Raw genomic sequence first — 25,722 nt, forward strand, 5'->3', positions numbered from 1 at the left:
TACATTATTCCGTCTCTCCTACCTCTCTCTCTCTCTAAGCCTTTTTTTTTTTTGGTTCTTCTTTTCGTTAATTTTCGTTTTATATTTATTTCTTTCATCTATATCATCTTCCCGATAATTGCCATAGGAAAAAGAAGAAGAAGAAGCAGAGAGGCAGAAAAGCCCTTTGGTTTCTCCTGACCAGAGGGCAATCGATTTTGGGAAGGAGAGACTAGAGAGAGAGAGAGAGAGAGAGAGGGAGAGAGCTTGAGGGGAGAATACGGAACTCAATGCAGTTGCAGAGGTTCCGTATTTAGATTTTGTTTTTGTTTTATTTGTTTATCGCCTTTTGAGTTTTTATATGTTAATTAATAGATGAGATGAGATGAGATGAGATGAGATGAGATGAAAGCTCTGATTATTTTCTTTCTGTTTCTTATTTTGGCAGTGCTTTTATGTCTTTCCTTCCTGGATTCGATGTTTCGAAACGAAGATCATTGTTTTGACAGTAGATTCGGGGATAAATGCTACTCAATAAATCTATTACAGCTTGGATCGGTCAGATTTTCGCATGCATGGGGTATGTTTTCGATTTCTGTTTGTAGATCGACAAATCTATGATGATTTCTTGAAGGATTGAGTAATTTTTTTTAATATCTTGCCTCTTAAGGGATATTTATGTTATTCTTGTTATTGTTGTTTAATTATGGTAGTTTTTGGCATAGAATCTCATATTTTGCTTGTATTTTAAGCGAACTTGAATGATAAGAAGAACCCTAAATCTTATTGGACCCTTCTAGTTTCATTCCTTGCTTGACGTCGAAGACCGTTATTCTATTCGGTCGAAGACTTTGCTTAGCCATCGCAAAGAGACCCTCAATTTTGGCGCTTTAGACGCTGGCTGTTGATGCGAGTGGAGAGTTGTTTTTCGAAGATTTTCTACGGTTCGTTGCTGGGGTCTGTTGGGTTTCACCCGGATGTTTCTATCGATGGAGATGTTTAGGAAAAAATGGAACGCTTTTTTCAGTGTAAGAGATAAAAAACTGATCTCCCCCCTTCCCCCCTCGTGTCTTTATACAACCTTTTAGTCTTCTGCAGATTGTTCGAATTGTTATATCAACTTCTTTTTTTTTTTTTTGATTTTGCAATTATTATTGATTGTGGTTCTCCCGGTTCTGCACTTTGTGTTAATGGATAGTCTTTGCTACTATTAATACTGTAAGCCAGGATAAAAAAGTGGTACATGTAATTGAAGTGAGTCTTTGGCATGGAGTCTCATTTTTTGCTTGTACTTTAAGGGAACTTGAATGATGAGAAGAACCATAAATCTTATTGGACCTTATAGTTTCATTCCTTGCTTGATGTCGAAGACCGATATCTATTCGGTTGTGGACTTTGCTTAGCCCTCACTAGGGACCCTCGATTTTGGAGCGCTTTAGATGCTGGCTGTTAATGCGAGTGTAGAGTTGTTTTTCAAAGAATTCCTTTGGTTTGTTGCTGGGCTCTGTTGTGTTTTACCCTGATGTGTCTATCGATGGAGATGTTTAGGAAAAAAATGGAACAGTTTTTTCATTGTAAGATAAAAAATGACCCCCCCCTGTGTCTTTTTACCACCTTATTAGTCTGCTGCAGATTATTCGAATTGTTATATGAGCTTTTTGTTTGATTTTGGAATTATTGGGTATTGTGGTTTTCACGTTTCTTCACTTTCTGTTAATGCATAGTGTTTGCTAATATTAATACTTGAAGCCACAAAAAAGAAGTGGTACACGTATTGCAAGTTAGAGTGTGAGAGGTGGGAAATTATATGGTGATTTCTTGTCTGTTTCAAATATTTTGGTGTACTGAACCCACTGGTTTGGTGGGGAATTCCTATGCCCCACACCCATACCTGTTCATAACTGTTCTTGATGTTATTTAAAATGGGGGAGGGTTCTTTGAGCAAGAGGCATAGAGGAGCGTACAAATGAAGTGTGACAAAACGGTATCATACATTGTAGGGCGGCTAAGTCATTTCATGCGAGGAAGAGAGAGAGATACAAAGAGATGCTAGCATACCCTGCACTGTCAGCTGTGAGAACCTTTTCCCATTTTAAAAAATACGAATAACTGTTCTTTTTGTTATGTCTGCAAAACAACAATGAGCATAGCTCGCATGTGGAAAATGTAATGGGCCCTGATGGCTGAGTTCATATTTAATGTGAACCTTCTAATATCAGTTATAAAAATAGTTTTATGACAAAAAGGGTAGTTATCTGTGTAACAATGAAAAGTGATGTTCCTGAGAATCACAAGACAAATATGATCCATCCATGTTACGTTTGTTTGTTATTATTATTATTATTATTAAATCTATACTGTCTGTTCCTACTAAGAGTTGGGAGAGTGCACAGTAATGTCTAGACTACTGGTTACACATGCATGGACATACACGGGATGTGTGCTATTACAAAAGGGGGTATTTGATTGGATTGCACTCTGAATTTTGACACGTGGTTAATCTAGACCATGTCCTCTCTATCCAATGGTCAGAATGGACATCATCTGTCCATGTAGCAGAATAATACCTTGTGATATTTGTAGAAATAACAGACCTTTGTGACAATAACAATACACTTAAAAAACTTATTAGTAACTATTACAAAATTTATATAGCCACCGAGTCCGTGAATTTTATTATAATAATAATAATAATAATAATATTATTATTATTATTTTTGTGGATTCTGATACCCGGTGTCTATTTTAGATTCCGACACCTGCACCCACATCTTGGTAACAAAAGCTCTAAAGGACTCTTTATTAATGCTTGCCTAGAAAGTATCCCTGCCTGCGAGACGAAAAAGCCCTCTTTGCAACCAACTGATTTTATGTCATGGCTTAAATTTAAATCACTCAAAATCCAGTTAAAAGGGACTAGAGAAATGTACTTGCCAGGATTAGTATGCTTCTTATCACTTCTTACCTATTAATAGGTTTGATATTGTAGTTTCTGTTGAGGATTTGGATAAAAAAATGCTCCGGAAAGAATTTGAATCTTCTTAACTTATAGCAGCATGCTTTAGTGATAAGATATCATTATTTATTTGTTTGTTTGTATTGTATTCTGTTTAAAAACATTACTTTTGCATGTTTCTTTGCATATCTTAAGCGTATCCAACGTCTCTTGGCATCTCTCTGATACATCTCCGAGACGTCTCTTAAATCTAGCTTTACAATACACTGCTCGATACCAATACTTGATACCTTGATTCTTATACTAGAAGATGGGGTTCTGCTGATTGTTGAAATTTCAGTTGCTATATAATATACATAAGATTTTTGCCCTACTAAAATTTGTGTACCTATGTTGTGTATCTTCAAGCATTAGTTATTGTTGCTTATTTGTTGATCATAGGAGTCCAACTGGTGACATTTTCCCTCTGTTAGTGATGGTTAGAAATAAATTCTCTTGAAATTATGTCCTTGGCAAAATGGCATTTTGAAGTCAAACCTCACCAACTCTTTATTGGTCACATACATTAAAGCAGACATACATGCATGCTGATAGCTGGAGAAAAACTGTTGAAGATGACTAAATTGAAATAGAAGCAAAGAAGAACATGAAAATTTATTTCTTCTGTTTGACTGCAAATATTGGTTCTGGTAGTTCTGAGCAGAAAATATGGGTATTTTATGATAGGTACTAATCATTTATGTGGTTAAAACCTGATTTGTAACAGAGCAGAGGTTGTCTTGGATGCTGTACTAAGCCCGCACCAATTATTGCTGTCGATGAACCATCAAAGGGACTGAGGATTCAAGGCCGAACAGTAAAAAAACCCAGCATTTCAGAAGACTTTTGGAGCTCCAGCACATGTGAAATGGATAACAGTGCAGTACAGTCTCAGAGCTTCTCGTCAATCAGCACATCAAATCAGACCCTTGATCCCCATGGTGGATCTTCCAGCTCGAGCAACCCTCCTGAGTTTGTGAATCATGGTAAGTGTTAATTTATCTGCTGCTTGTATTATCATATACATTACCAAGAATCATGGCCAGGATGTCCACCTATGATGCAACTCTGTTTTGGGCCATAGGTAGAAATCTTGTATCTGCTCCCTGCAAGGTCGTAGGCCTCAAAGCCTGGTTGGATAGCTCCAGTGATCCGATTAAGACATTCATTAGTCAATCTTGGGATGGTTAGGGTTATCCAATCAGGTTGATTTTTGCACTCCACTGTTTCCTTTTGGGTTGTTGCAGGCTGTGATCCAACCAATGGTTGGAATGGATGAAAAACTTGTCTTGTCCCAGTATAATTTAAAAATAATTTTCCTTGGCAGTTGAGATGGTCTCTGGTTTCAGTTTTTCTTCTCTGCCTCTTAGTCATGGAATTGTTTTGAACTTTTTTGTTTTCAGGTCTTCTTCTCTGGAATCAAACTAGGCAACAGTGGGTTGGACATAAAAGGCCTGAGAATCGGACACAGCAGGTTCGAGAACCCAGATTAAGGTTTGTAGCTTCATCTTTTCTATAGTTGTGTTTTTATCTTTTTTGTGGTACACTTTCTCGTAGCCAGTAATCATTTTGTAAGGCTTGACAGATCCAGTAAGACAAATTTTTCCCTTCCCTTCCCACCCCCTCACCCCGGCCAAAAAAAAAAAAAAAAAAGGAACTGAAAAAGAATAAAAAATCACTTGGTAAACCCATGACCTCTTTATGTGGGTCCTATCTGGGAATCTGTGGTTGATTTTTCTGCCCAGCTTTGCTGTTGGTTTGTAGCAGTCATAAATGAAAATCAGTATTAGTGGGCAGTAATCTTGCATGGCTCCTCATTCCCATAGAAATTGGGGATCCCACTGAATTCACTTAAATAGGATTCTGAAGTTAAGTAGATGAGCTTTAATATTGTGCCTTCATAATTTGTCTGCACTCACTGTCTCTTCATGGTTAAAAACGTTCTGGCCTTGCAGTTGGAATGCAACTTATGACAGTTTACTTGGGTCCAACAAGCCCTTCTCCCAGCCTATCCCTCTCGCCGTAAGTGTGACGCTTCCTCTGGTCAATTGTATTTGCGCTCAATTAGTTCAATCTGCTGCTTAAAGTTCTATCCAAATTGCAGGAAATGGTAGATTTTCTTGTGGACATATGGGAGCAAGAGGGGATGTATGACTGAGACTAAGAAAGCTGGATGGACTACATCTAGAAGTTTTCTGGAGGTAAGGAAGCGTCACCATTGTAACAAGTATTAGAGCTTTAGGTGTCAGCAGAAAACAGAGGGCTCTCTCACAATTAACTGTTACGTTATTGACATGCTACTCTGAACCCGACCTTTCAGTTGGCAGGTCCTTCTGAACATGATCTTATATCTATTCTTATAAGGAGGGAAGGTGATCGGGTAACCTCTATCCCCAATTTCTGGTGGATGCATGATGAAGATACCCTTAAAATGTGTCAATTATTATAAACGACCCCTTTTTATCAAATTTGAAGAGAAATATATCCCTTTAGTTACTTTTGGTTGTGCAGCCTTTTTTCTTTTTAAATATGTTTTTTGGTGGGTTAAAAAGGGAAAACCCAGTGCACCATCTAAAAGATTTCACTGAAAATCTGTAACAAGAGTACAAAAATAATCTTGGCAGCTGGAGACGGGAAGACAATTTAAGCTTCCGACTGAACAGTAAACGGATTGGGTTCGGTTCCCAGCCAGATGGAATCATTGAATTCGAATTTTTGATCATTCGTTTACATCTTTGTCTTGTGTAACTCGGACCTTTCACCCCTAGCAAAGCAATTCACTTCCAATTCATATTTCTTAGATCATGATCTTCTTTTCTTCATATTCTAAAACCTCTTGAATCTAAAAAAACCCGCAAGATCATTATTTATTTAATATTTTATTATTAAGTATTCGAATATTTTTTGGACAGATTTTTATCGGAGTATATGGATTTGTTTTCAGATATCTCTAAATGAGTACGGATGTTTCTAAACGGATATAGATGCAAATTGAATTTGAATTTTCAGTTATCTAATGACAACCATACTTCCAGCGACGTGGATTAAGCTGATGTGGACTATGGGTCACATCAGCATAAAAAGTGGGAATGGGTGACTCATGAGACAGCTCCCTGGATGTGGCTTCTTGGTTTTGAGGTATGTTGTTGGACTCTACCAACCAGAAGACACCTAGCACCACCACCGCGGTCAATCACCGTCATTGTTGTCATCTCCGGAAAATGCAACTTAGAACTCGATAGGATGGCTAGTGGCATAGGATTGAGCTCATCTCCAGGGTGTGTAACGTCCAGTGGAGCATCCAGCTGTTGGACTGTGCCATGCATACATCTTGATAGCTGATTGGGCGTGTGTCGGGATGTGTGTGGCATAGCTCAGCCCAACCCAGCCCTTGGATTTTTCCCTGGACAGTTTCTCGGCACTGAGCTCCCTGGAGAGGAGCCGGATCCAGTGTCATAGGTCCTTGTGGTCCAGATCCTTTACTTTCGAGCTGCCCCTACTGTCGTGCACCCTAGACACAGCAAGGCGGTAAAGATCGCCTTACCCTTGCTCAGGTAAGGTGTTCGGGCATGGGTAGGGTGGTCTTTTTGCCGCCTTGCTGCGTCTGGGGGGCACACGGCAATAGGGGCAGTTCGACAATAGAGGACCCTGATGCAATAGAGGTAAGTGTGCTAGGGGTATCAATTCCAGGCCCGACCTGGTAGACCCAACTGAGCCCGCCTGAATAAAGCCTGGCCTGGCCTTGCCTGTTTAGTAATTAGGCGGTCCTGGTGTGGGGTTCTAGCCCGTCGAGCGCCCAATCAGACCGATCGATTATAGACCCGACCTAGCCCACCCGATTATAATCTGACCTTTTAGCTTGTAAACTTCCCCTTCCCTTCCCTCTCCAGTCTCTTGTGAGTGGCTGCCAATATTTACTGGTGGGAGTCATTCTCCAAATGAAAATTAAGTTCTTCATGAATCAAACATGTACTGAATAAGAGAGAATCATGTGATCTTAAATCTAAGAAAACCCACTAAATTAAGATATTTGATTCATTAAAGACCCATTTAGCTAGGTTTTGAATTCAGATAGGAAAAAACAGTTATAAATAGTGTGCTATTTCATTAAGTTAATGATTTTCTGTCAGATGGTATCAGTCTCATTCTTTGTAATGAATGTTTTTGTTGTCGGAACTTTTCGGCAATTAATGGCGAAACCAAGCATGTCCATAGTCATAATCCAGTCGGCAGCGAGTTTGATCTTGAAGTGGCATGCGTGATGCGTTGGCCCAAAGCATATCCATAGTCATAAACCAGCCGGCAGCGGGTTTGAACTTGATCTTCAAGTGGCATGCGTTGGCAGGTCACTCTGTTGGTGAACTAATTTTGGACTGCGTTATCAGGTCACTCTTCATTAAGAAAAAGGAAAAAACCTAAACAAGTGGTCACCGACCTCGTGGGCAGCAGCCGCGACCAGATTCCATACATAGTGGCTGGCTGAGCTGCCGTGGCCATCGCCCTCGTAGGCATCAGCCGCGACGAGGCCATTGTCTCAAGATCGTGAAGCCGGAAAATAGTTTTTTTCCGGATAAAGTGGGACCAGAGTCATAATTTCATAAACCATTATTATAAAAGGTTATTATTATGCGTGATTATCCAGAATGAACTAGGTTTTAAAATTCGAGTTTCAAATAGGTTTGATAAACCGGAAATTGAATTCCTCTCGGTTTCAATCATATATCGGTTGAAATCTGGGATTTTCTCTAGGCTAACTCGAATCTTGGTTTCGAGGTTCAAAAGTTGATTTTTTGTCCTGATTCTTGTTGTGTTATCTATTTTTGATATTTTAAATCTAATCCATGCATTAGTTTCACATGGAGAACACTAAAAATAATACTTGTGATTTTGATCCAAGTTTGATATTGTATATTGTTCTCGGACATGGTATCGAATAAGGTTTGACTGGAACATAACTCTTTCAATATAAATCAGATTGTAGGAATTTTGGATTTGTTTGAAAGTTTTGTTGTATTTAAGCAATCTTGGATTTGTTTGAAAATTTTTCAACAAAACTTTCAAACAAATCCAAGATTCTTACAATCTGATTTATAATGAAGGTGTTATGTTTTGGTCAAACTTAATTTGGTGTACGCGAATGCTGTTTAAAATCGCTCTAAATGAAAATATTTTTTTAAACATCAAAACAAATGAATATTTTACCGTACTTTTGGTTTTTAACAAAGTTTTATCATATCAAGATTTATGAAGCTTTTATATTTGAGAAAAACCCTAGCATTAGAAAGTTAAAAATTTCACCTACTGTCAAAAATTCAGTTTTTGTTCTTGAACTGAGGGTCGATTTTTTATTATTTTGAATTTTTTATTTTTTAACTATTTTTATTAGATTCAAATAGGGTATTATGAATAATATCTTAAGTAAAAATATTTACTTGAATGATATTAGGCATAAATAAGTGTCTGGCCTAGTTTCTGGCATATATAAGTGTTTGTCCTAGTTTCCAGCCAAATTTCCTCAAGTTTTGGTCATACGGAATAAGGGTGTCTGCACAGTAGAAAAAGATTCGATTTTGATTTCATAAGTTCTCTTCTTTCCTATTTTTGGTTTGATTTGCACTGCAAAACAGTCACCCTGCCTGTGTTGCACAAACACAGAGCCGTGCGCAACAAGCACCTTACCCCCGCTTGGGCAAGGCACTCAGGCAGGGGTAAGGCGGTCAAAGTGCATGCCCATTGTGTCTACGCAGCATGGCATAACAGGCAGTCCGCATCGTAGACGATCTGAATCCCATCCAGCTCACACATCAATTGAATTAATTAATAGGTGTCAGCGATGTGGGATGACATGTGGGATCACATAACAAATTGGAGATACGTTATCGAGGATCCTCTCGAACACTCTTTTCTTTATTGTGTCTCAAAGAAGTGATTAAGCCTTTAAGGAAAGCCCTTCTCTTCTTCTCTCCCGATTTCGAGAGGTTTCCACACATTAATCCAAATTTCCATTCCTCCCAGAAGCTCTTGGAAACTTCTCCCACCTTCTCTACTCACTAAAGTCTTACTCACAAAAGACGCCCTGTCGCCCACCTCGTCTATCCTCACACGTCATTAAATGCTCTTTTACTCTTCTTCCCCTTACTACACTTACACACACCTCTCTCTCTCTCTCTCTCTCTCTTTTTCTTTTGCTTTCACAGTTCCACTATCCTTCGAAAGAGAAAAGGAAAATAAGAAAAAATGGCCATGGCTCGTCTAGCTTTGAGTAATTTGCAGCAAAGGGTTTCTATGTCTTCTCTGTTTAATGCACAGATCGGAAACAGAGGAATGGTTGTGCCACAACAGAAGCGTTGGGGTTCTGAACTATTGAGGAGGCTTTCAACTACTGATTCTGAAAAGGTTTCAGATGAAAAATCATCCCAAGGCCGAGATATCGCAGTCTCTGAAGGAGGCAGCAGCAGCAGCAAGAAATCCAAGCTCTCTCCTTTCCGACGCAAAAAAGGATCATGGCGAAGAGGCCTCTGGAGGAACGACAACCGTGATCTCATTCCCTTCTCTCTTAATGGTAAGCCATATACCAATACAACCCTTCTTCTCTCTCTCTCTCTCTCAAACCACTAATAGTATAGAAACAGAAACATCAATCATTGGTTTTTTTTTTTTTTTTTTTTCTTCTTGAAAATCAGTTTAAAAAAACAGACAGAAATCCAACCTAGTTTAGCTTCCTCGAGTATATGAGGGAATAGAAGGTGCCCGAGGTAACCAATATGGGATGAAATTTTGCTGAATAGTAGGATGAAGCTTCTTCTACGTGTTGAGCTCTCAGAATTGTATTGCAATGATGCTCGTATTGCAGAGGATTTTAATCCATGTTCCTCCTATCCTGTTGGAATTCAACTAAATGAAAATTTGAAGGGTATTTTTGAAAATAAAAAAATTTAGGACGGTATCATGAACCCCAAAGGAGAAGTGAATTATTTCATTACCTTGGCTGTCAGCTAAGAACATTCCTGTTACTCAGCAAAAAATTTTCCACCAATATGGGAATATTTTTCCAATATTCCCCCTCACGTGTAGTAGAAGGAAATTTCAACCAAAAAAAAAGTATGGTAGAAAGAAATTGCATATACGTGCAGAGATAAACAGGTTCACCAGACGTGGGGATGGTAGGTCTAGGGTAACCAATGTGGGATTATTCTTCCAACACTTTCCCTCACATGTAGCCAGGACGAAACAGGTGCACTGATGAACAGAGGAGGCTCACACTACCTTTCACGTATAGCTCGGCAGTAGAGGATCCAAATCGACTTCATATGAGGGGAGAGATCTCAGGATCAATGTTGGACTATTCTCTCTGTTAGAAAAACAACGCAGCAGAATGGTGATTTTGGAAAAGAATTACAAAGAGAAGAGAAATCACACACACATGTCTCAAAGAGATAACAATAATATATGAGAAAATTCTAATCCCAGAAAGTACAAAATTGCCCTTAGAAACCCACTCGGTCTGGGCCGAATCAACATAGGGCAAAATACATTCTAGCATGTTTCGAAGGCGAAGCTGCCCGTCGAAGAATACCACAGTATTTTCTGGATTAGAACTGAGATCAAGCTTCACCAATAACACTCTCAACACTAGACAACAATGGTTTAAATTTTAAATATTAATTTTTCTAATTTTTTTGGTTTAATTTCTAGAGTTATTCCCGTTCCCGTTGGGGCTTGAGAATGCACTACTAGAAGCAACAGAGAACCTGAACAAGCTGTTCACGAACTTGTCACCCTCTGGACTAATTGGAAGAATAAAGGAAGACGATGACGCCTACAGATTGCAATACCAACTGCCAGGGCTGTCTAAAGAGGACTTGAATATCACAATCGAGGATGGGTTCTTGGTGATCAAAGGTGAGCACAAGGAAGAAAAAGAAGAAGAGAACTCATCAGATGATGATGATGGGTCTTCTGCAAATTTCAGATATTACAATACTAGCATTCTCTTGCCTGAAGATGCTAAGGTTGATGATATTAAAGCTGAAATGAAGGATGGTGTGCTAACCATCACCATACCCAAAACAGAGAAGCCCAAGAAGGACGTGAAAGAAGTTCAGATTCACTAGAAAGGGCTTGTAATTCTACTTCAAATGTCTACTCCTCGTCGTTCATGTCTTCTTTGTTCTTGTTTGGGTGCTCTTTTGAGTCTTTAGAAGCTGGGCTGTGTGATGTGATGCCATCAACTTCAAATAATGTTTGTTTTAATTTCTGTATGTAAGTTTTGAACCTGTTTGGCTGTGTGCATGATTTGCCTTTGATGGAAAGCAACACAAGATGGTTGTGTTCAGATCCTCTATGGCACACTGTCCGCAGACTGAGCCACCCGCACAATGATCGCCTTACTCCTGTCCAAACGCTTTGCTCGAGCGGGGGGTAAGGTGGTCATTGCGTGCACGGCTCAGTCTGCACTGCACAGGCCGCTACAGACAGTGTGCCATAGAAGATCTGGATCCGTTCCAGGGCCTCGGCCTTAAATTTGTTTAATGTTGGATTGGGCCAGGATGAGACGCAGTCCACTGTCGCTTAAATTAAGGTCAGAAATTAAATATATAAAAAAAGTTAATCAAGTTCTCAATCTACAGATAAGGTGATCTTTGTCACCTCCAATTCCCCAATGCCTGTAATAAGGGGTGGTGGATCGCACCCTGGTAGGGGTAGGGTATCAATCGGTTTTACCGAAAAATGATAAAAAAAAGATAAGGGTATCAATCGATAAGGTTTATGAAGCCAGAAAGGAGAAACCAAAACCACATCGTACCGAAAATTCAAATTTGTATAGAGTTGGTTCGATTTTGGTACGATTTTTATTTAGTTCTATAAATAGTTTCTTAATCAGTTCGGTACGGTACAATTTTTATACAGTTTCACAAACCATCTCTCATATATAATATATACTGAGATACTAAATTATATGCATGTGTACATTTGGTTTGGTTCGGTTCGGTTAGGGAATAGGTAAGTCAGTATAGTACACTTTGGTTTGCCTTAGATACCAAAACTGTATCATATTGAATAAAATTCATTTTATTTTTATTAAAACCGTATCGATTCTGTTCGATTTGGTACGGTTTTAAACGGTTAGTTTCGGTTCTAGATTGATACCTTTACCTATAGAAGTGGCAATAATTGTATAGTATAGTCGGTCCAGGCCAAGGTTGGTTTAAATTTGCAACAGGATTGGGAAGGTCATATAATGAAATGGCCAGTAAGAATGGTGGTTCGAGTTGGATCTTAAGGGTACACTAGCCCAACAGGAATGAGCCCAGCTTATTTCATAGATTTGGATAGCCAACTTACTAAATGCGGCTTAGGTTGGATGGGTTGTAGTGGCGGGTTTAGGAGGACTCGACTGAAAATCCCAACCTTAGCTTAGAGAGTGGGAGGGAAGGAAGGAGTGAGATTTATAGGTGGTGCAAGCTTGGCTCGGTGAGCCGGAGCCCATCCCAGTTGACTCGGTGAGTCCAAGCCCACTTGAAAATTTCAAAACCTGGGTTGGGTTAGGTTTGGCAACCTGGTATTACATATACATACCCACTTGAAAATTTTGGAGGCTTGGGTTGGGCCAGGCTTGGCAATGACTACGCAACTCGGAAATTTTGGGCTTCGGTTGGATTAAGTTTGGCAGTCTGCAGGTGTTGACTATATGGGAAAAAGATCTTCACATAATGAATACGGGTCTACATTGACACACTTTCTCTTCGACCAATAGGTGGTGGCCTATTTATGAATTCGGCTCTGCTCCAGCCGTGGAGGGAGCTGGAGGATCGAGCCCAGCTAAAATTGGGGTGTTTGGATCATTTCACATGCGGCCCCCACCCTGTGGAATGACCAAACCCCCCTTGTTTTGGCTGGGCTGGATCCTCCAACTCCCGCCACAGCTGGAGGAAAGTCAGGTCGATCCCCTTTTTATTGAATGAATTCATCTTGTCTCTATTACAGTCTTACTTGCGTTAACAACTTGGCAGAGCACCGGTTGTGAGGAAAGGAAACATTTGGTACCTTGCCTGGTACAGTGGTCCAGTTCCTCTCACTGCCCGAGGGAGGTTAAGATGTCATTCCCACCTCCCTATGAGAGGAACTGGACCACCGTATTAGGCAGGGAATAGAACATGAAAAAAATTCGGGGGGAAGGGGCAAAGGCAATATAATGACGTGAATACGTGGATGCCATTTTATTGATTCAACAAACTAATAACAATATAATTGATTCAACAAACTAATAACAATATAATTGACATTACAAGTCTAATTAGGTCTTTAACACTTATGATTAATATGAAGAATGATTCCATTAATCTACATATACACACATCCATCTCCCATAACTTCTTACTCCCCTTCTCCCAAACATGTTCTACTTTGCAACCTTCATGTCTCCCAAAGAGAGAGAGAGAGAGAGAGAGAGAGAGAGAATTGCTCTCATATAATGGGTTTAGGTTATAAGGGAAGATATCACATGCAAACCTTATTTTAGATGCGTTTGGTTGCCAGCTTTGACCAAACGATGCCCTAGATGTCATGAAGCATGTTCTCTTGTTTTCTCACTCTCTCTCTCTCTCTCTCTCTCTCTCTCTCTCTCTCTCATCCTCTTTCAAAATTAATAAAAAATAGTGTTAATTGGAACAGTGGAATGTGTTGACCTCAGAGAATTGAGCAGCTTCCAAAATGTCGTTCATGCACAATACTACAAGCTATCAATTATCATCAAACTAATAATAATTAGTTAAAATTAATATATTTTTAAGTAAGTCGTCCACACCAGCATAGTTAACTATTGCTCATTCAATTCTTTGTATGGGGTCTCTCTCTTGAGTTTTACTCGTCAGCGATAGAGAACTGTTGTTGTTCCAATACAGGTTTCTATTAAATCTCTCTTTAATATTTTATATATGGAAAGCCCATTACCCTCCCCCGGTTACTCCATCAGTAATGAAATTAATAATAACTCCATTAATTGGGGTGGGGGAGTTTCTTAATTTGGGCCCTGTACTTTTCTGTACATTAAACTCTATTCATGTGTCAAGGTTAATTTCAATAAAATTGGAGTTAAATTGTTTACATTAAAATAGAAACAGTTTAACATTTTCTCTTCCTAAAAATTGAACCCTTCAACAAGCTAGAAGGTTAAAAGGTGCATTTGTTTGTAATCAAAGTGGTGAATTGAGTAGGAGTAATCTTTTTTTGATTAGTTCTTGTCTTATTTTTAAAAGTTCTTTTGAGTTAAGCGGTAAAAAAGAGATAGGATAAGAAGGCAATGATGGTTTGATTTAGGGGTGAAATAGGGCCGGGTAGTCCAACCCTGAGTCCTCTTAGCTCAACCCAAGCCCAACTCGGCCCTAGGTCGGGCTGAGATATCTCAGCCCAGGGCCAACCCTACTCAGCCCAGCCAAGCCTGACCCTGTTGACCCTGATCGGGCCGTGTTGGGTCAAATTAGCCTTGAATGACCATGATTTTTGCTAGGGCATAGTTGACCCTGATTGAACAATCTCTTGTGATTGAGTATTGGTTTTGTTTCATACTCAATTGACTATTAGATTTTTCTTTGGGTTAAAAAACTTAGTCTAATCTTAAAATTTTAAATACTTTTGTTCAATAGATAATTAGCTTTTTTTTTTTTAGGGTAAATCAATAGATAATTAGATACTAAACAAACCTTAATCATAAATTATAAAGCATAACCTAACACAGGGTCGGACCGGGCTGGGCTTAGCCTGAGGTGTCAACCATGGCCCAGCCTGACCCTAACCCCGGGCCTGAAAATTTCAATCCTAACCCACCCTTAGGGTTGAAAATCTAGCCTAAGCCCTATTTGGACTCAGGGCGGACAGGGCCAAACTTACACCTCTAGTTGATTGATGCGATTTTTTCTCTAATTAAACAATGGGCAAGAGATCTCATGGTCTCTACACAAGTGTCTGGGCCAATGGGTGAGCATGCCTGGGTATCTACCCAAGGGTAGAGGCATCATCTCACGGTGTCCTGTGAGAGGGCATAGAAAACACCACCAAGTAGAGATCTTTTTCCCTTAAACAATATACTACATTATTAATTTGTAAAAACATAATAAGCATTAAAACTTTATTATGACATATAATCCATCATACTAATAAAACATAACAAGTATCAAATAAATTACCTATATGTCTCTTACGTATTAATTTCTTTAATGTTTTAAAATCGAGAGAGAGAGAGAAAAATAATAAACAATACATGTGTCATGGCGTAGTAAAAACCTTAGGCTCACCATCCTCCCCTCCTAATTTAAGCTAAATGGAATAAAACCTCTATCCTGAAAATAAGGGTTGGGTAAGATGAGTAAAACAGGTAAGAGGGAAAAATTAAAACCAAACCATAATGAATATATGTAATTTTATTTACTTTTATATCTTTTTCTTTTTGTTTTTTTTAACTGTCTCACAAACTTTATCATAGTTAGGAGTATTTCAATTTTTTGATTTTATTGCATGCGCTTGTAATAAATAAACTGATTCTGACTAAAGGGCTGTGGCATAAGGCCTCTAATTGAGCTAAGGTTCTACCAAAAATAATAATAATAATAATAATAATAATAATCATCGATAAATAAGAAAAATTAATTTTCCTATTTTTTTGAGGAAAAAATATGTATTATGTTATGTGGACAGTGTGGGAAAATTTTCCTAAATCTCTCCATCTTCCATGCGGCAAATATTAGTTTTAGCCCAATTTTACTGTAGCACAAGTTAAAAAATCTGAAAAGAGTCATATTATAAACGTTTCTTAACTGCTTTAATAGGTGATACAAGGTGGATGATGACACCATATACGACAAATACCCCAAAATAAAATAAAAAATGGACAATTTGATAGGAGTGTGACACTATATACTGCCCACATTTCAACTTTGTGATCTTATTTAATTATCTTGTACATCATATATTGAAGATTTCTCTTATATGTTCACTATTTCAATACTTTTCAAAGATTCCAGTATTCTTTATTTAATTTTGAAGGGAAGAACGGGGAGAGTGGTTCCTGTGCCAGACGTAAGGATAAGATGGAGCGAAATGATCGCCCCACCTCCAATGAAAGACGAAAATTCTGTCCCTATTAGGGGTGTCAATAAAGCCCGGCTGGCCCGAACCCGCCCTGAGCCCGGCCCGGACCCGACCCTAATTTTTCAACCCTGAGGGCGGGTTTGGGTTTAGTTATAGCCTGGCCCTGGCAGGGTCGGGTAGGGTCAGGGTTTAGATCCCGGGCTTAGTCCGGCCCGGCCCGGCTCGACCCGACCCTGTATTTTAATTATAAGTATATATATATATAGATATTTATATTATAATAACACTCAAAAATGGACAATAAAAAAAAAACACCTCAAAACACTCAAAACCCTAAATCGATTCACATTTCACAAATGCTCAACCCCTTCTCTTTAACTTCATCCGCCGTTTGCTTCAAATCTTCTCCAAACCCCATCTCTTTCCCTTCATGCTCTGTTTGCTACAATTCTTCTCCAAACACGATTCTCATAAGCTCGTTCCTTCTCGAACAAGAGAACCCTAAAGGCGAAACCCCATCTCTTTCCCTTCATCTTCTTTTTTGCAAATCTTTTCCAAATCCAAATGAAAATGAGAGTCGAACCCTAAACAGCCTAAACCCCTTCTCTTTCCTTGGCCTTCCCACTTTGCGATTTCCGCAAATTATCCCCACATCGAAAAACAAAAGGAAAGAATCGTTGAACTTGAAGGAGCTTTGAAGTCGAGAAGTCGAACTCGTTGAACATCCTGACTTTGAAGGCGGTTTATAGAACCCCCTTGCGGTATCTGTCTCCTTTCCTATCTATTCTTATACCTATATTGCTATGAGAGAATCGAGTCAGATCAATTCAACTCAACTACCTCATGGCTATCTTGTTCTTTCAATTTTCAGATTTGTTTAGCTTATCATTCTCGCTATTTAGAGTTAAACTCATTTCTTCAATAGTCTCTAATTTTTTTCTCTCTAAAGTTATTTTTTTCTCCGAATCTTCTAATCAATTTTCAACTCTTTTCTTAGACTCAAGTTCTATTGCATTTGATAAGACCTGCTCTTATCTCTTAATTTGCATATCAACAGCTTCTATATTTTGTGATTCCATTTTGAGTCTCTATAAATTTCTTTTTCTATTGGTCAATTAATTCAATTTTGTACAGTAGGATTTCTCGAGAAAACTCTTGTTTTGTTATCAAAATTTTATCCTACTCTGCAAACCCATTGATTGAAGTTTCATACCATTTTGATTTGATTTGGTTTGCTGAATTTATTAAATTATCCGAGTTTCGATTCTTTTCCATGTCTATTTTTTCTTCTATTCTTCTTTTCGGATTATTGTTGTTGGAACTTAGAAACCCATTACTTGATCTAGCTCAAGTATTAATTTCATGGGATTAAAACACAAAAATCGGGTCGGTCGGTCAATCGTGGTCGGGGTTGAGGGTTTCTTGGCCTGCAGTGTTGGTCGGTCGGGGTTTAGGTGAAGCCTCTAGGGTCGGGGTCGGGTTTGCCACGACCCATTGACACCCCTAGTCCCTATTGATGCTTCTGTATGTTCTCATTGATCTTGCATTGACGTAAAAACCACGCTCTTAGCCAGAGAACGTGTTCCCAATTTTGAATGTAATATTGTTCATTGATCAAGATCTTCGATCAATGTTCATAGGGGATCATGCACAGTAAGAGGGGTGTGTTCGACCATTCATAAATAGGGGATAGATTTTATGGCCATTGATGTGGATACGTGGTGATCCTTCACTGCGTGGTGAAGGAAAACTTCTTCCATTGACCACTGTAATATGTAGGTTATTTGTCAATATGTAAGAGAAAAATCAATACTAAGCCTAACTCACCTTTTGAAAAAAGGGTCTTTCTAAGTGCGGTGGCTGTCCTATATAAAAAGAATGGTCCATTTAGGCATTGCTATGCCTAGTGAAGTATAACACTTCACTATTTTCCATTTGGTAGGACATGAGTTAGTCCATGTGATAGAAGGCCAGCCAAGTATCTCATTGGTATAATTTCAGCTTAAAATGGATAGATGAAATAGCTAAAATGACAAAAGATGCCATTTTGTATTTTATATTCATCTCTATTTTATGATATTTTAGTAATTTTACTAACTTTCCTTGCTTATTTTGGGCTACAATTGCCAAATTTTAGTCTTCTATCACATAGACTTGTACTGTCATGTGGCAAATAGTAAAGTGTTAAATGTCACTAGGCATAGTGACGAGGAAGAAATCACTTTGAAAACTTGTGAAAATGTGATCTTAATTAGCCTCCTCTTTTCACCTTTTTCGTTTTTCCCTTAAAAAATGTGGACTATTCCTATAATCAACAACGGTTGTTTAGTGTAGATCAACAAGTCAACAATCTCGTCTAAGTATGCCTCGACTTAACCTAATACTTGAGAACCATTCCTTGTAGGCTCTCTATTTTTTTCATAAATGCAACTCATTTTCACTTAGACATTAGGGGTTAATTAATTAGTAGCTAATCTTACAGGTTAAGAAAATACAAAAATATCTCACTAATAAAATGGTGCATGAAGATAAATTTTTTATTTCCTGAGGAAACACATATTGCAGTTAAAGAGTTTGTTAGGATCTTTTAGAATCTATAGTTCTGTGAAAATCATGGGATTTGTTGGGTTAACCACATTATTAATGATTCTTAAGATGTCGATATTAGTACCCAAAAGAAAAATAACAATGACCATCATCAGGGATTTGGATCTCCAAAAAATAAAGTATATATATGCAGTTAAAAAAATCATCAAGAAGGAAGCATTAGTCTAATTTAATAGCTAATCATGTTAGACCTTATTGGTCAATATCTTTGATCAGTCATCCTAGATAGATGGAGCTTCAAATCTTAGTATCTGGACATTTGGTTTTAATTAGAATGAGATTTAGAAAACACAATGTTATGTGTGTTTTGAATTCTTATACTAGTTTCGAAGAGTGACCCGTTCTGACATTTTTTGTGGTAATCCGAATGAAATTTTTTCTTAGGTCTGTGATGGTAGTGAATGAGATTTTTTTATTTTTTTTTTGTTTTGATTTTTGTTTTTGGAAGTGTGAGATTGACCTATCTTGTAGGAGTTTTATACTATTTCCATGTCTTGTTGGGTAAGCAAGTAAGAAGTTGATTTTGGGGATTTTGGGGTTCTTTCATTACATAATGAAACATCTTCAGTTTCGCCCATGGATGTAGCACATCGTATTTGTATGTGAATCACGTTAAATCTCTGTGTCATCTTGTTCTGTTTTTGAAAGGCAAAAGAAAATAAGACAATTCAACCATTGAAATCCAATATTAATTTACTAAGAAAGATAAAAAAAAAAAATAGATTCTCTAAAAAATCTTTGAATCAGTATACTGTATCTTGCAAATATCTATCAACAAGATTTAAAGACGTGAGAGACCCAGCTAAGTCAGGGTAGGCAGACTGGCAGAATCTTATTATATATGCTTGGATAATAATTAACCTTATTAATTAAGTGATTACCCATTACGTAATCTCTCTTATATGCATTGGGAATCTTGAAAAGATTAGAAGTTAAATCACGTATACGCAAAATACAGCAGCCACAGCCCACAGCCAACCCAGAAATTAATAAGAAAAATCAAAACTTACTTGCTAATTGTTCTTAGTATCCTTATCTCTCTATACCTAAAAAGATCCTGTCCCTTCCATCTAGATTCCGGTCTGAGTTAGGACCAAGCATGAAGAACCGGTCCAAATTTCAAACTCGTAATTAAAATTTAAAATATAAGTCAATAATAGAGAAGGGCTTTGTACAGTTAATTTGATGATGTAAACTAATATTAAAGGGTAAAACCCAGATACACTGAATCCTTTAAACCTTCCTTGTTGAAATATCGGAGACAAATGGGAACGCACGCTTTATTAGAGCCGCATTTGTATTTTGAGGCCAAAATTTAAAGAATTAATCCGTGTGAACCTGAAGACGTGTTGACTAATTTTTTTTTAAAGTTTAGACCATTAATGGCCCAACTTTAGACTCCACGTTTTTCTGGTTCTAAATTCTGACACGAAATTACTAATAACTTCATAATATGTGAGCCCCACAGTCTAATCATATAATATCGTAATAAAATTAAGGTGTATAAGGTTGTTTCTGAGAAGTTAGCAAAATATATAAACCCTTTTTCTGATTTATGTAATATGTAATTAGTTACAAGCATGGCTACGCAAGACTCTCTCCAGTCTTCACCATGACTCATGAATTCTTCTAAGTTCTTATCCACCATGAGTCATGACTCATGACTCCTATCATGTCCAATGAATGTGAATTCTTTTCTCTCTTCCTCCCCCCAGACCAAGTGAATTGAATTCTTCTAAGTTCATCTCTCTCTCTCTCTTATATTTTTCTTTTCATTTTTAAAAAAAAAATAATTTATACACATCTACAGTAGAAACCTTTCCTATACGCTCACTTTAAGTAGTTCTATATGGACAATTGATGTGGTTTTTTGGACCGTTGAGAGTTCATGAATCTAGATTACCCATGTGTCAAATTTTAGAGTAATTCAATCAAATACTCTTCCGTGTATTACTAAGCATTCTCATGGATGTTAATGCACTCCTATTATACTCCAATCACAATTATGTATTCTCATTATAGCCTTAGATTTTTGTCACATACTAAATTTTGATAAGACTGAAACATGACATGTGAGCTGGGGAGTTTTCGATTCTAGTTGTCGATAAAAATTGAGCCCCATTTGTCATGTGGAAGTTATTAGCATTTGAAGTACGCGATGTATAGAAAACGTTCTTACCATGGGCGTGTAGGAATCAGGATTCTTTTTTTTTTTTAAATTAAAAAATAAATAAATAAATAGAGTTTTGGGTTCATAGGAGGCAAAAACATCATATGTCTATGCTCAACCGCCACCATCCTCCCGAAAAAGAACAAGAAAAAGAAAAAATTAATATGTTTAAGTTGACTAATTGGGTAACACAATAACATAAAAACTAACAGTGACCCTACATTTGGCAACACAGATCCTCATCAAATTAGCATTTACATAGAAAATAGTATATTTCAATTTAGATAACGATGAGTCAGCAATAAATTTTTGTAAACAAAATATTAATTTAACTAGAACTTGTTTTATTAATGTAAGTCAGGTGCACATTAATTAAGCTCTTGGTTAATAGGGGATCTACATTTGGTGAGTCAAATCACTATCATGTTTGCTCTAAAATTTATAAAAAAATTGTTTATTATCAATTTATAAAACTAATTGTTTAGTCATAAATCTTATAAATAGCATGAAGAAAAATGCATTCAACCTTTCTTCATTTCATTTTGGTTATGTTTGACTGTCACAATATTGATGTAAAAAAAATATATATATATATATATGAAACTATATGTATACAATTTTTATATTTTAGAATTATTTAGTTGGATAGTTGTAAGTAACAACATTAAGAGTTATCCCAAGAGGTCACCTCAGTTGGCAAAAGACCAACTCCTCAAATAAGAGGTCATGAGTTCAAACCACCTTGGGGCTTATCCGCATCCCCATCCCTTATCCCCTCCCCCCTATTAAAGCTCTCTAATTCTAAAAAAAATAAAATTAAGATTTTGGCGAATAGAGCAACAACATTTGGTGAAAGAATTGCCCCTTTTTTATTCCCGAAGGCTCATTACATCAAATTTGAAGACCAACAATTTCAAATCATATATTTTATTAAAAAAATTTATTTGAATTTTATTCTATATTAATATGTAAAAAAAATTTAAAAAAACAAATAAAAATCTTTTCTTTTGCAATTGCCCTATTGCATAGAGACATGTAAGATGTAGTTCATGCAACACAAATCTTTCTATTTTGGTATTTACATAGAGAAAAATCATGATATAAAAAGTATTTTATTATTACAATTTAGAAACCAATGATTCAACAATAAATTAATAAACAACAAATAGTTAGGTTTTAATCTTTTCATTCAGCCTATGTTTGATTGTCATGACATTGATATAGTGAAAACATAAAAGATAACAAGATTAAAAAAATATATATCCTCTAATTTCTTATTGTTTGGTTGGATAGAGACATGACTCAAGGTTAATTGAACTTGGCAGCCTGTAGGTTTTAGTTTTTAATTTCTCCTTATGATAGATTTTAAGAACTATGAAACTTGGCAATCTGTAGTCCTCTTTTTTTTTTTTTTTTAATAGCATTAAGGAGCACCTCTTTTAGGGTTTTAGTTCAAGGTATTGGTATTGTTATCGGTCACTGTTGATATCGATATTGATACAAATATGGATCGGTTGTATCAAGTTGGATCAGATGTTTTTGCCCCCATAAATTATGATACCATTTTTTTAAAACTTTTTTATCCTCCCTGATTTTTGTACCACTTATCTGGTATCAGGTTGATACCGATACAACCGATTCGATCTCGATACCTTAATCTATGATCTCTTTAGACTTTATCACAAGACTTCCTTTTTAGTATACTTACTTGGATAGCCAAACCTTGAGTTTCGAAGGTGCCAAATGGATAGGTCTTTGTCTGAGTTGAGACTTGTGATTGGCTTTGCCCTTTTCTCCATCATCTCTCTTTGATATCTTATAGCCCTACTTGAATTGTGTATTTTTTTTATGATAACAAACATAAGTATTTGATAATTACCAAACATAAGGACATTAATGGACTAAACATGCCTTAATATGAAACTAAGCATGTTAATTAGTAGTTGATGGAAATATTATCCCAAAAATACTGGCACTAGTAAAAAAATGATTAGTAAAGTTCCGGAGGACCCCAAACATGTTTGAAATATTTAATTAGATTATTATGCAAAAAATATTATCATGATGCAAATCATATAATTGGGTTAGAATCAAGTCATTATGTTTGGTATATTTGACTATCAAAACGCATCCCAAACATGTTTGTATGTTTGTATATTCACCACCATTTAGTGGGTTTAGGTGCTTTATTTGTATATCCTCCTATGGAGAGGCATTATATATAAATCATTGGTATGTTTGACTATCAAGAGGCTTGTTATCTTGAGTTGCAATACTCGAGAGTCCAAGTTTGCAACAACTCAGAAGAACTCTTAGATATATTTAAAGATTGAGTGTTAGCCATAAAACATTGTGTTTCTCCACCGTGTGAGTGGGATTTGGGTTCTAAGTGGTTGTCTTAAGTAAAACGACTAGGGGAATCCCCTATCATGGAGCAGGACTTGGGTTGTAAGCGATAGTTTTGAATAAAACCACTGGGTTGATACTTGATAGTAATCTTAGGAAAACAACAGATGATTCTCCACCTAGGTGAGCGAGGTGACTTACTCACATTTTCTGAATTAGTACATATAGTCTTAGGATTTCCGATTCATCCCCCTCTTGGGCTATTTATTTCGATCTAAGACTATATGCGCATAAATGTATGTAGATTCAATTTTGTCTTAATAAAAAAGAAAACTTAAATGGATAACAAAATTGGACTATAAATCGAATGTAGGAATATAAACAGTTGATCTAAGGTGGCCACAAGATGAGTTGAAAGCATGATATTCAATCCATGTTTTTTATTTTATTATTATTATTTTCATTTTGTAAATTGTGTATTTGAAAATTTTAAAAATTATTTTCCAATTTATCATGATTTTTGGAATAAAAATCTAAACCCAATTTTCTCTTTCTATAGAAAAGTAGAAAACCCAAACTCTCTTGTTATTAGAGGTCATAATTTTGAACCTTCAAGGGTTCCAACCAACTGCACTAACAGTAGTTGCCTTTGATAGAATCATTTTTCAATAATCTGTCTTTCCCTCTTTTGGACAATAGAATTCCTCAAATATGTATTTTCGCATTCCAATCTAAAACCAATGAAATTCTTTAAATCATACGCTACTTCCTCTCAGGCGAATTTTTCTTCTTCAATGACTGAATTTGGATGGAAAAGGCCCTTCTCAAAGGGTTTTCTAACATCATCTTCACCTTTTATAGTTATGCTCCTCACTCTGTTTTGTTTAACAAATACTTCAAGTGATCAGAGAGAAACCATGCACTAAAAGGTCGTACCATTAAAATTTAAAAAAAAAAAAAAAAGATAACAAGCCATCTCTAACTTAAGGGTAAGGGTGCTTATAGGTTTGGTTTGCTTTAAACAGTGCAATTCGGTTCATGTTGCAATTGATAAAATTATAATCGAACCGTTTATTAATTGGTTTCAACTTTCAAGTTCCCTAATCAAAACCGATTACTAATCATTTTTTTGGTTAATTGGTTTGTAATCAGTTCTGCTTATATGCTTTATTATCCATTCGCCTTTGGTTTGAGTTTTTGTTGTTGCTGTTGTTTTTTGGGTTATTCAATTCTTAATCAGTTTGATTATTTTATTTATCGGTTTTATTTTATTTAGTGGTTTGATTAGGTTTTATTCGATTCATGATCGATTTTATTCGTTTAACGGTTTTTTATTAGGCTAAATCAGTTTTATTCAGTTTAATTTTTATTAATTCTAAGCAATTATAAACGATTTAGAATTGACAGTTTATTGATTTAGAATCAAAGCCGAACCGAACTAATTCATTTGTTTTTACAATATGTAAAACCAAAAATCAAATCGAATAATAATTAATGGGAGAGAGAATGTTACTTGGTCACATGGCTCTTGCACTAGTGCGGGGACCAATAGGAGTACACGTCCAAGCATCCAATATAGGAGGTAGAGTGGTCATTTCACCATCCATGTGTCTCGGCGTAAAGAGCGCAACCAAGCAACCTTCTTTTTCCCATAATTATTTTATCGGTTTCTAAATGGTTTGGTTGGTTGAAATTAACACTGTAACACCCTTACTCGGAAGGTGCCTGATAGTCTGTAGACCAATCATCTATTCAATGCTCTCAAAGGGGTAAATAATAGTTACGAGATCAACCAATGTTGGTTATAGGTATTGCCATCGGTGGCGCATCGATCACTGTCATTACCATTACTGATATTGATAGTGCTATTGATACTGATAAGATAAGGATTGAGTCGTATCGATTTGTATTGGATCCATATCAGGGGGGGGCCCATCATTACACTCACCCATTGTGTCTAGACGCATCCTATACCTCCAGAGAGAACATTTTTCCTTTTTAATTTGTTAGTACTTTTGATCTGTAACCATATATCAATATATGATATCGATACATATCGCCGATAAATCAATACGATACCGATACTTTGAACGATGCATCATGCTGGCAATAAAAGGGTAGAGACAAGTCTTACTTGTTTGGTAATTAGAAGTTTAACTGATTGATAACATGTGACAAGCCTTGAATCTCAGACATACACATATCCTGAAGCTAAGAAGAAGAATTTAATCATTTTGTCGCAAACATGATAGACAGGGTCCTCCTAGCCAGGAAATCTGTAATACAATTTAAATCTTTTGGAAATAACAACTGCCGCTTGAAGAGGGGGGAGCCGGGAGCTTTCATGTAGGAGTTGGGACGTTGGGTTCGTCCAACTAACAAGTAATTAATTAGGTCAAAATAATTGTGGCAAGCTCTTAAGATGTCGCCGTGGCATGTTAAGAACCATCTCATCATCTGACACGTGGCTATAATGACAACCAAGAAACACCCATTTTTAATGCCACTTATTTCCATTTCTTGCAGATATAAGTGTGAC

At 36.8% G+C, this 25,722-nt stretch overlaps 2 protein-coding genes across 7 annotated transcripts; both read left to right on the forward strand.

Moving 5' to 3' along the window:
- The first annotated feature begins 232 nt into the window (after positions 1-232).
- On the forward strand, positions 233-25,203 carry LOC122651275. Of its 6 annotated transcripts, XM_043844606.1 has the most exons (7): positions 233-283; positions 428-559; positions 3,707-3,960; positions 4,378-4,495; positions 6,960-6,965; positions 17,840-17,846; positions 25,194-25,203. In XM_043844606.1, exons 2-4 carry the CDS (start codon positions 504-506, stop codon positions 4,491-4,493), a joined length of 426 nt encoding a protein of 141 aa, XP_043700541.1. In that variant the 5' UTR covers positions 233-283; positions 428-503; the 3' UTR covers positions 4,494-4,495; positions 6,960-6,965; positions 17,840-17,846; positions 25,194-25,203. The 6 variants fall into 6 exon arrangements, with proteins under 6 accessions (XP_043700541.1, XP_043700540.1, XP_043700536.1 ...); XM_043844605.1 differs by lacking the exons at positions 6,960-6,965; positions 17,840-17,846; positions 25,194-25,203 and adding exons at positions 4,887-4,996; positions 5,079-5,479 and having other exon boundaries at positions 4,378-4,468; XM_043844601.1 differs by lacking the exons at positions 6,960-6,965; positions 17,840-17,846; positions 25,194-25,203 and adding exons at positions 4,930-4,996; positions 5,079-5,479 and having other exon boundaries at positions 4,378-4,468.
- Positions 9,176-11,090, forward strand: LOC122651274 (26.5 kDa heat shock protein, mitochondrial). The gene is made up of 2 exons (XM_043844600.1): positions 9,176-9,536; positions 10,670-11,090. Exons 1-2 carry the CDS (start codon positions 9,212-9,214, stop codon positions 11,086-11,088), a joined length of 744 nt encoding a protein of 247 aa, XP_043700535.1. The 5' UTR covers positions 9,176-9,211; the 3' UTR covers positions 11,089-11,090.
- Positions 25,204-25,722: the final 519 nt, after the last annotated feature.

Source organism: Telopea speciosissima, chromosome 2 (genome assembly GCF_018873765.1).
Source record: "Telopea speciosissima isolate NSW1024214 ecotype Mountain lineage chromosome 2, Tspe_v1, whole genome shotgun sequence".
NCBI classification, from domain to species: Eukaryota; Viridiplantae; Streptophyta; class Magnoliopsida; order Proteales; family Proteaceae; genus Telopea; species Telopea speciosissima.

Excerpts from the sequence above, each read along its gene's own strand:
- LOC122651274 (XM_043844600.1), top strand. The coding sequence starts at position 9,212 with ATGGCCATGGCTCGTCTAGCTTTGAGTAATTTGCAGCAAAGGGTTTCT. Across the intron at positions 9,537-10,669 it reads CATTCCCTTCTCTCTTAATG|AGTTATTCCCGTTCCCGTTG; the intron begins GTAAGCCATATA and ends TTTAATTTCTAG.
- LOC122651275 (XM_043844601.1), top strand. The coding sequence starts at position 504 with ATGCTACTCAATAAATCTATTACAGCTTGGATCGGTCAGATTTTCGCA. Across the intron at positions 3,961-4,377 it reads TCCTGAGTTTGTGAATCATG|GTCTTCTTCTCTGGAATCAA; the intron begins GTAAGTGTTAAT and ends TTTTGTTTTCAG. Across the intron at positions 4,469-4,929 it reads GTTCGAGAACCCAGATTAAG|TTGGAATGCAACTTATGACA; the intron begins GTTTGTAGCTTC and ends CTGGCCTTGCAG.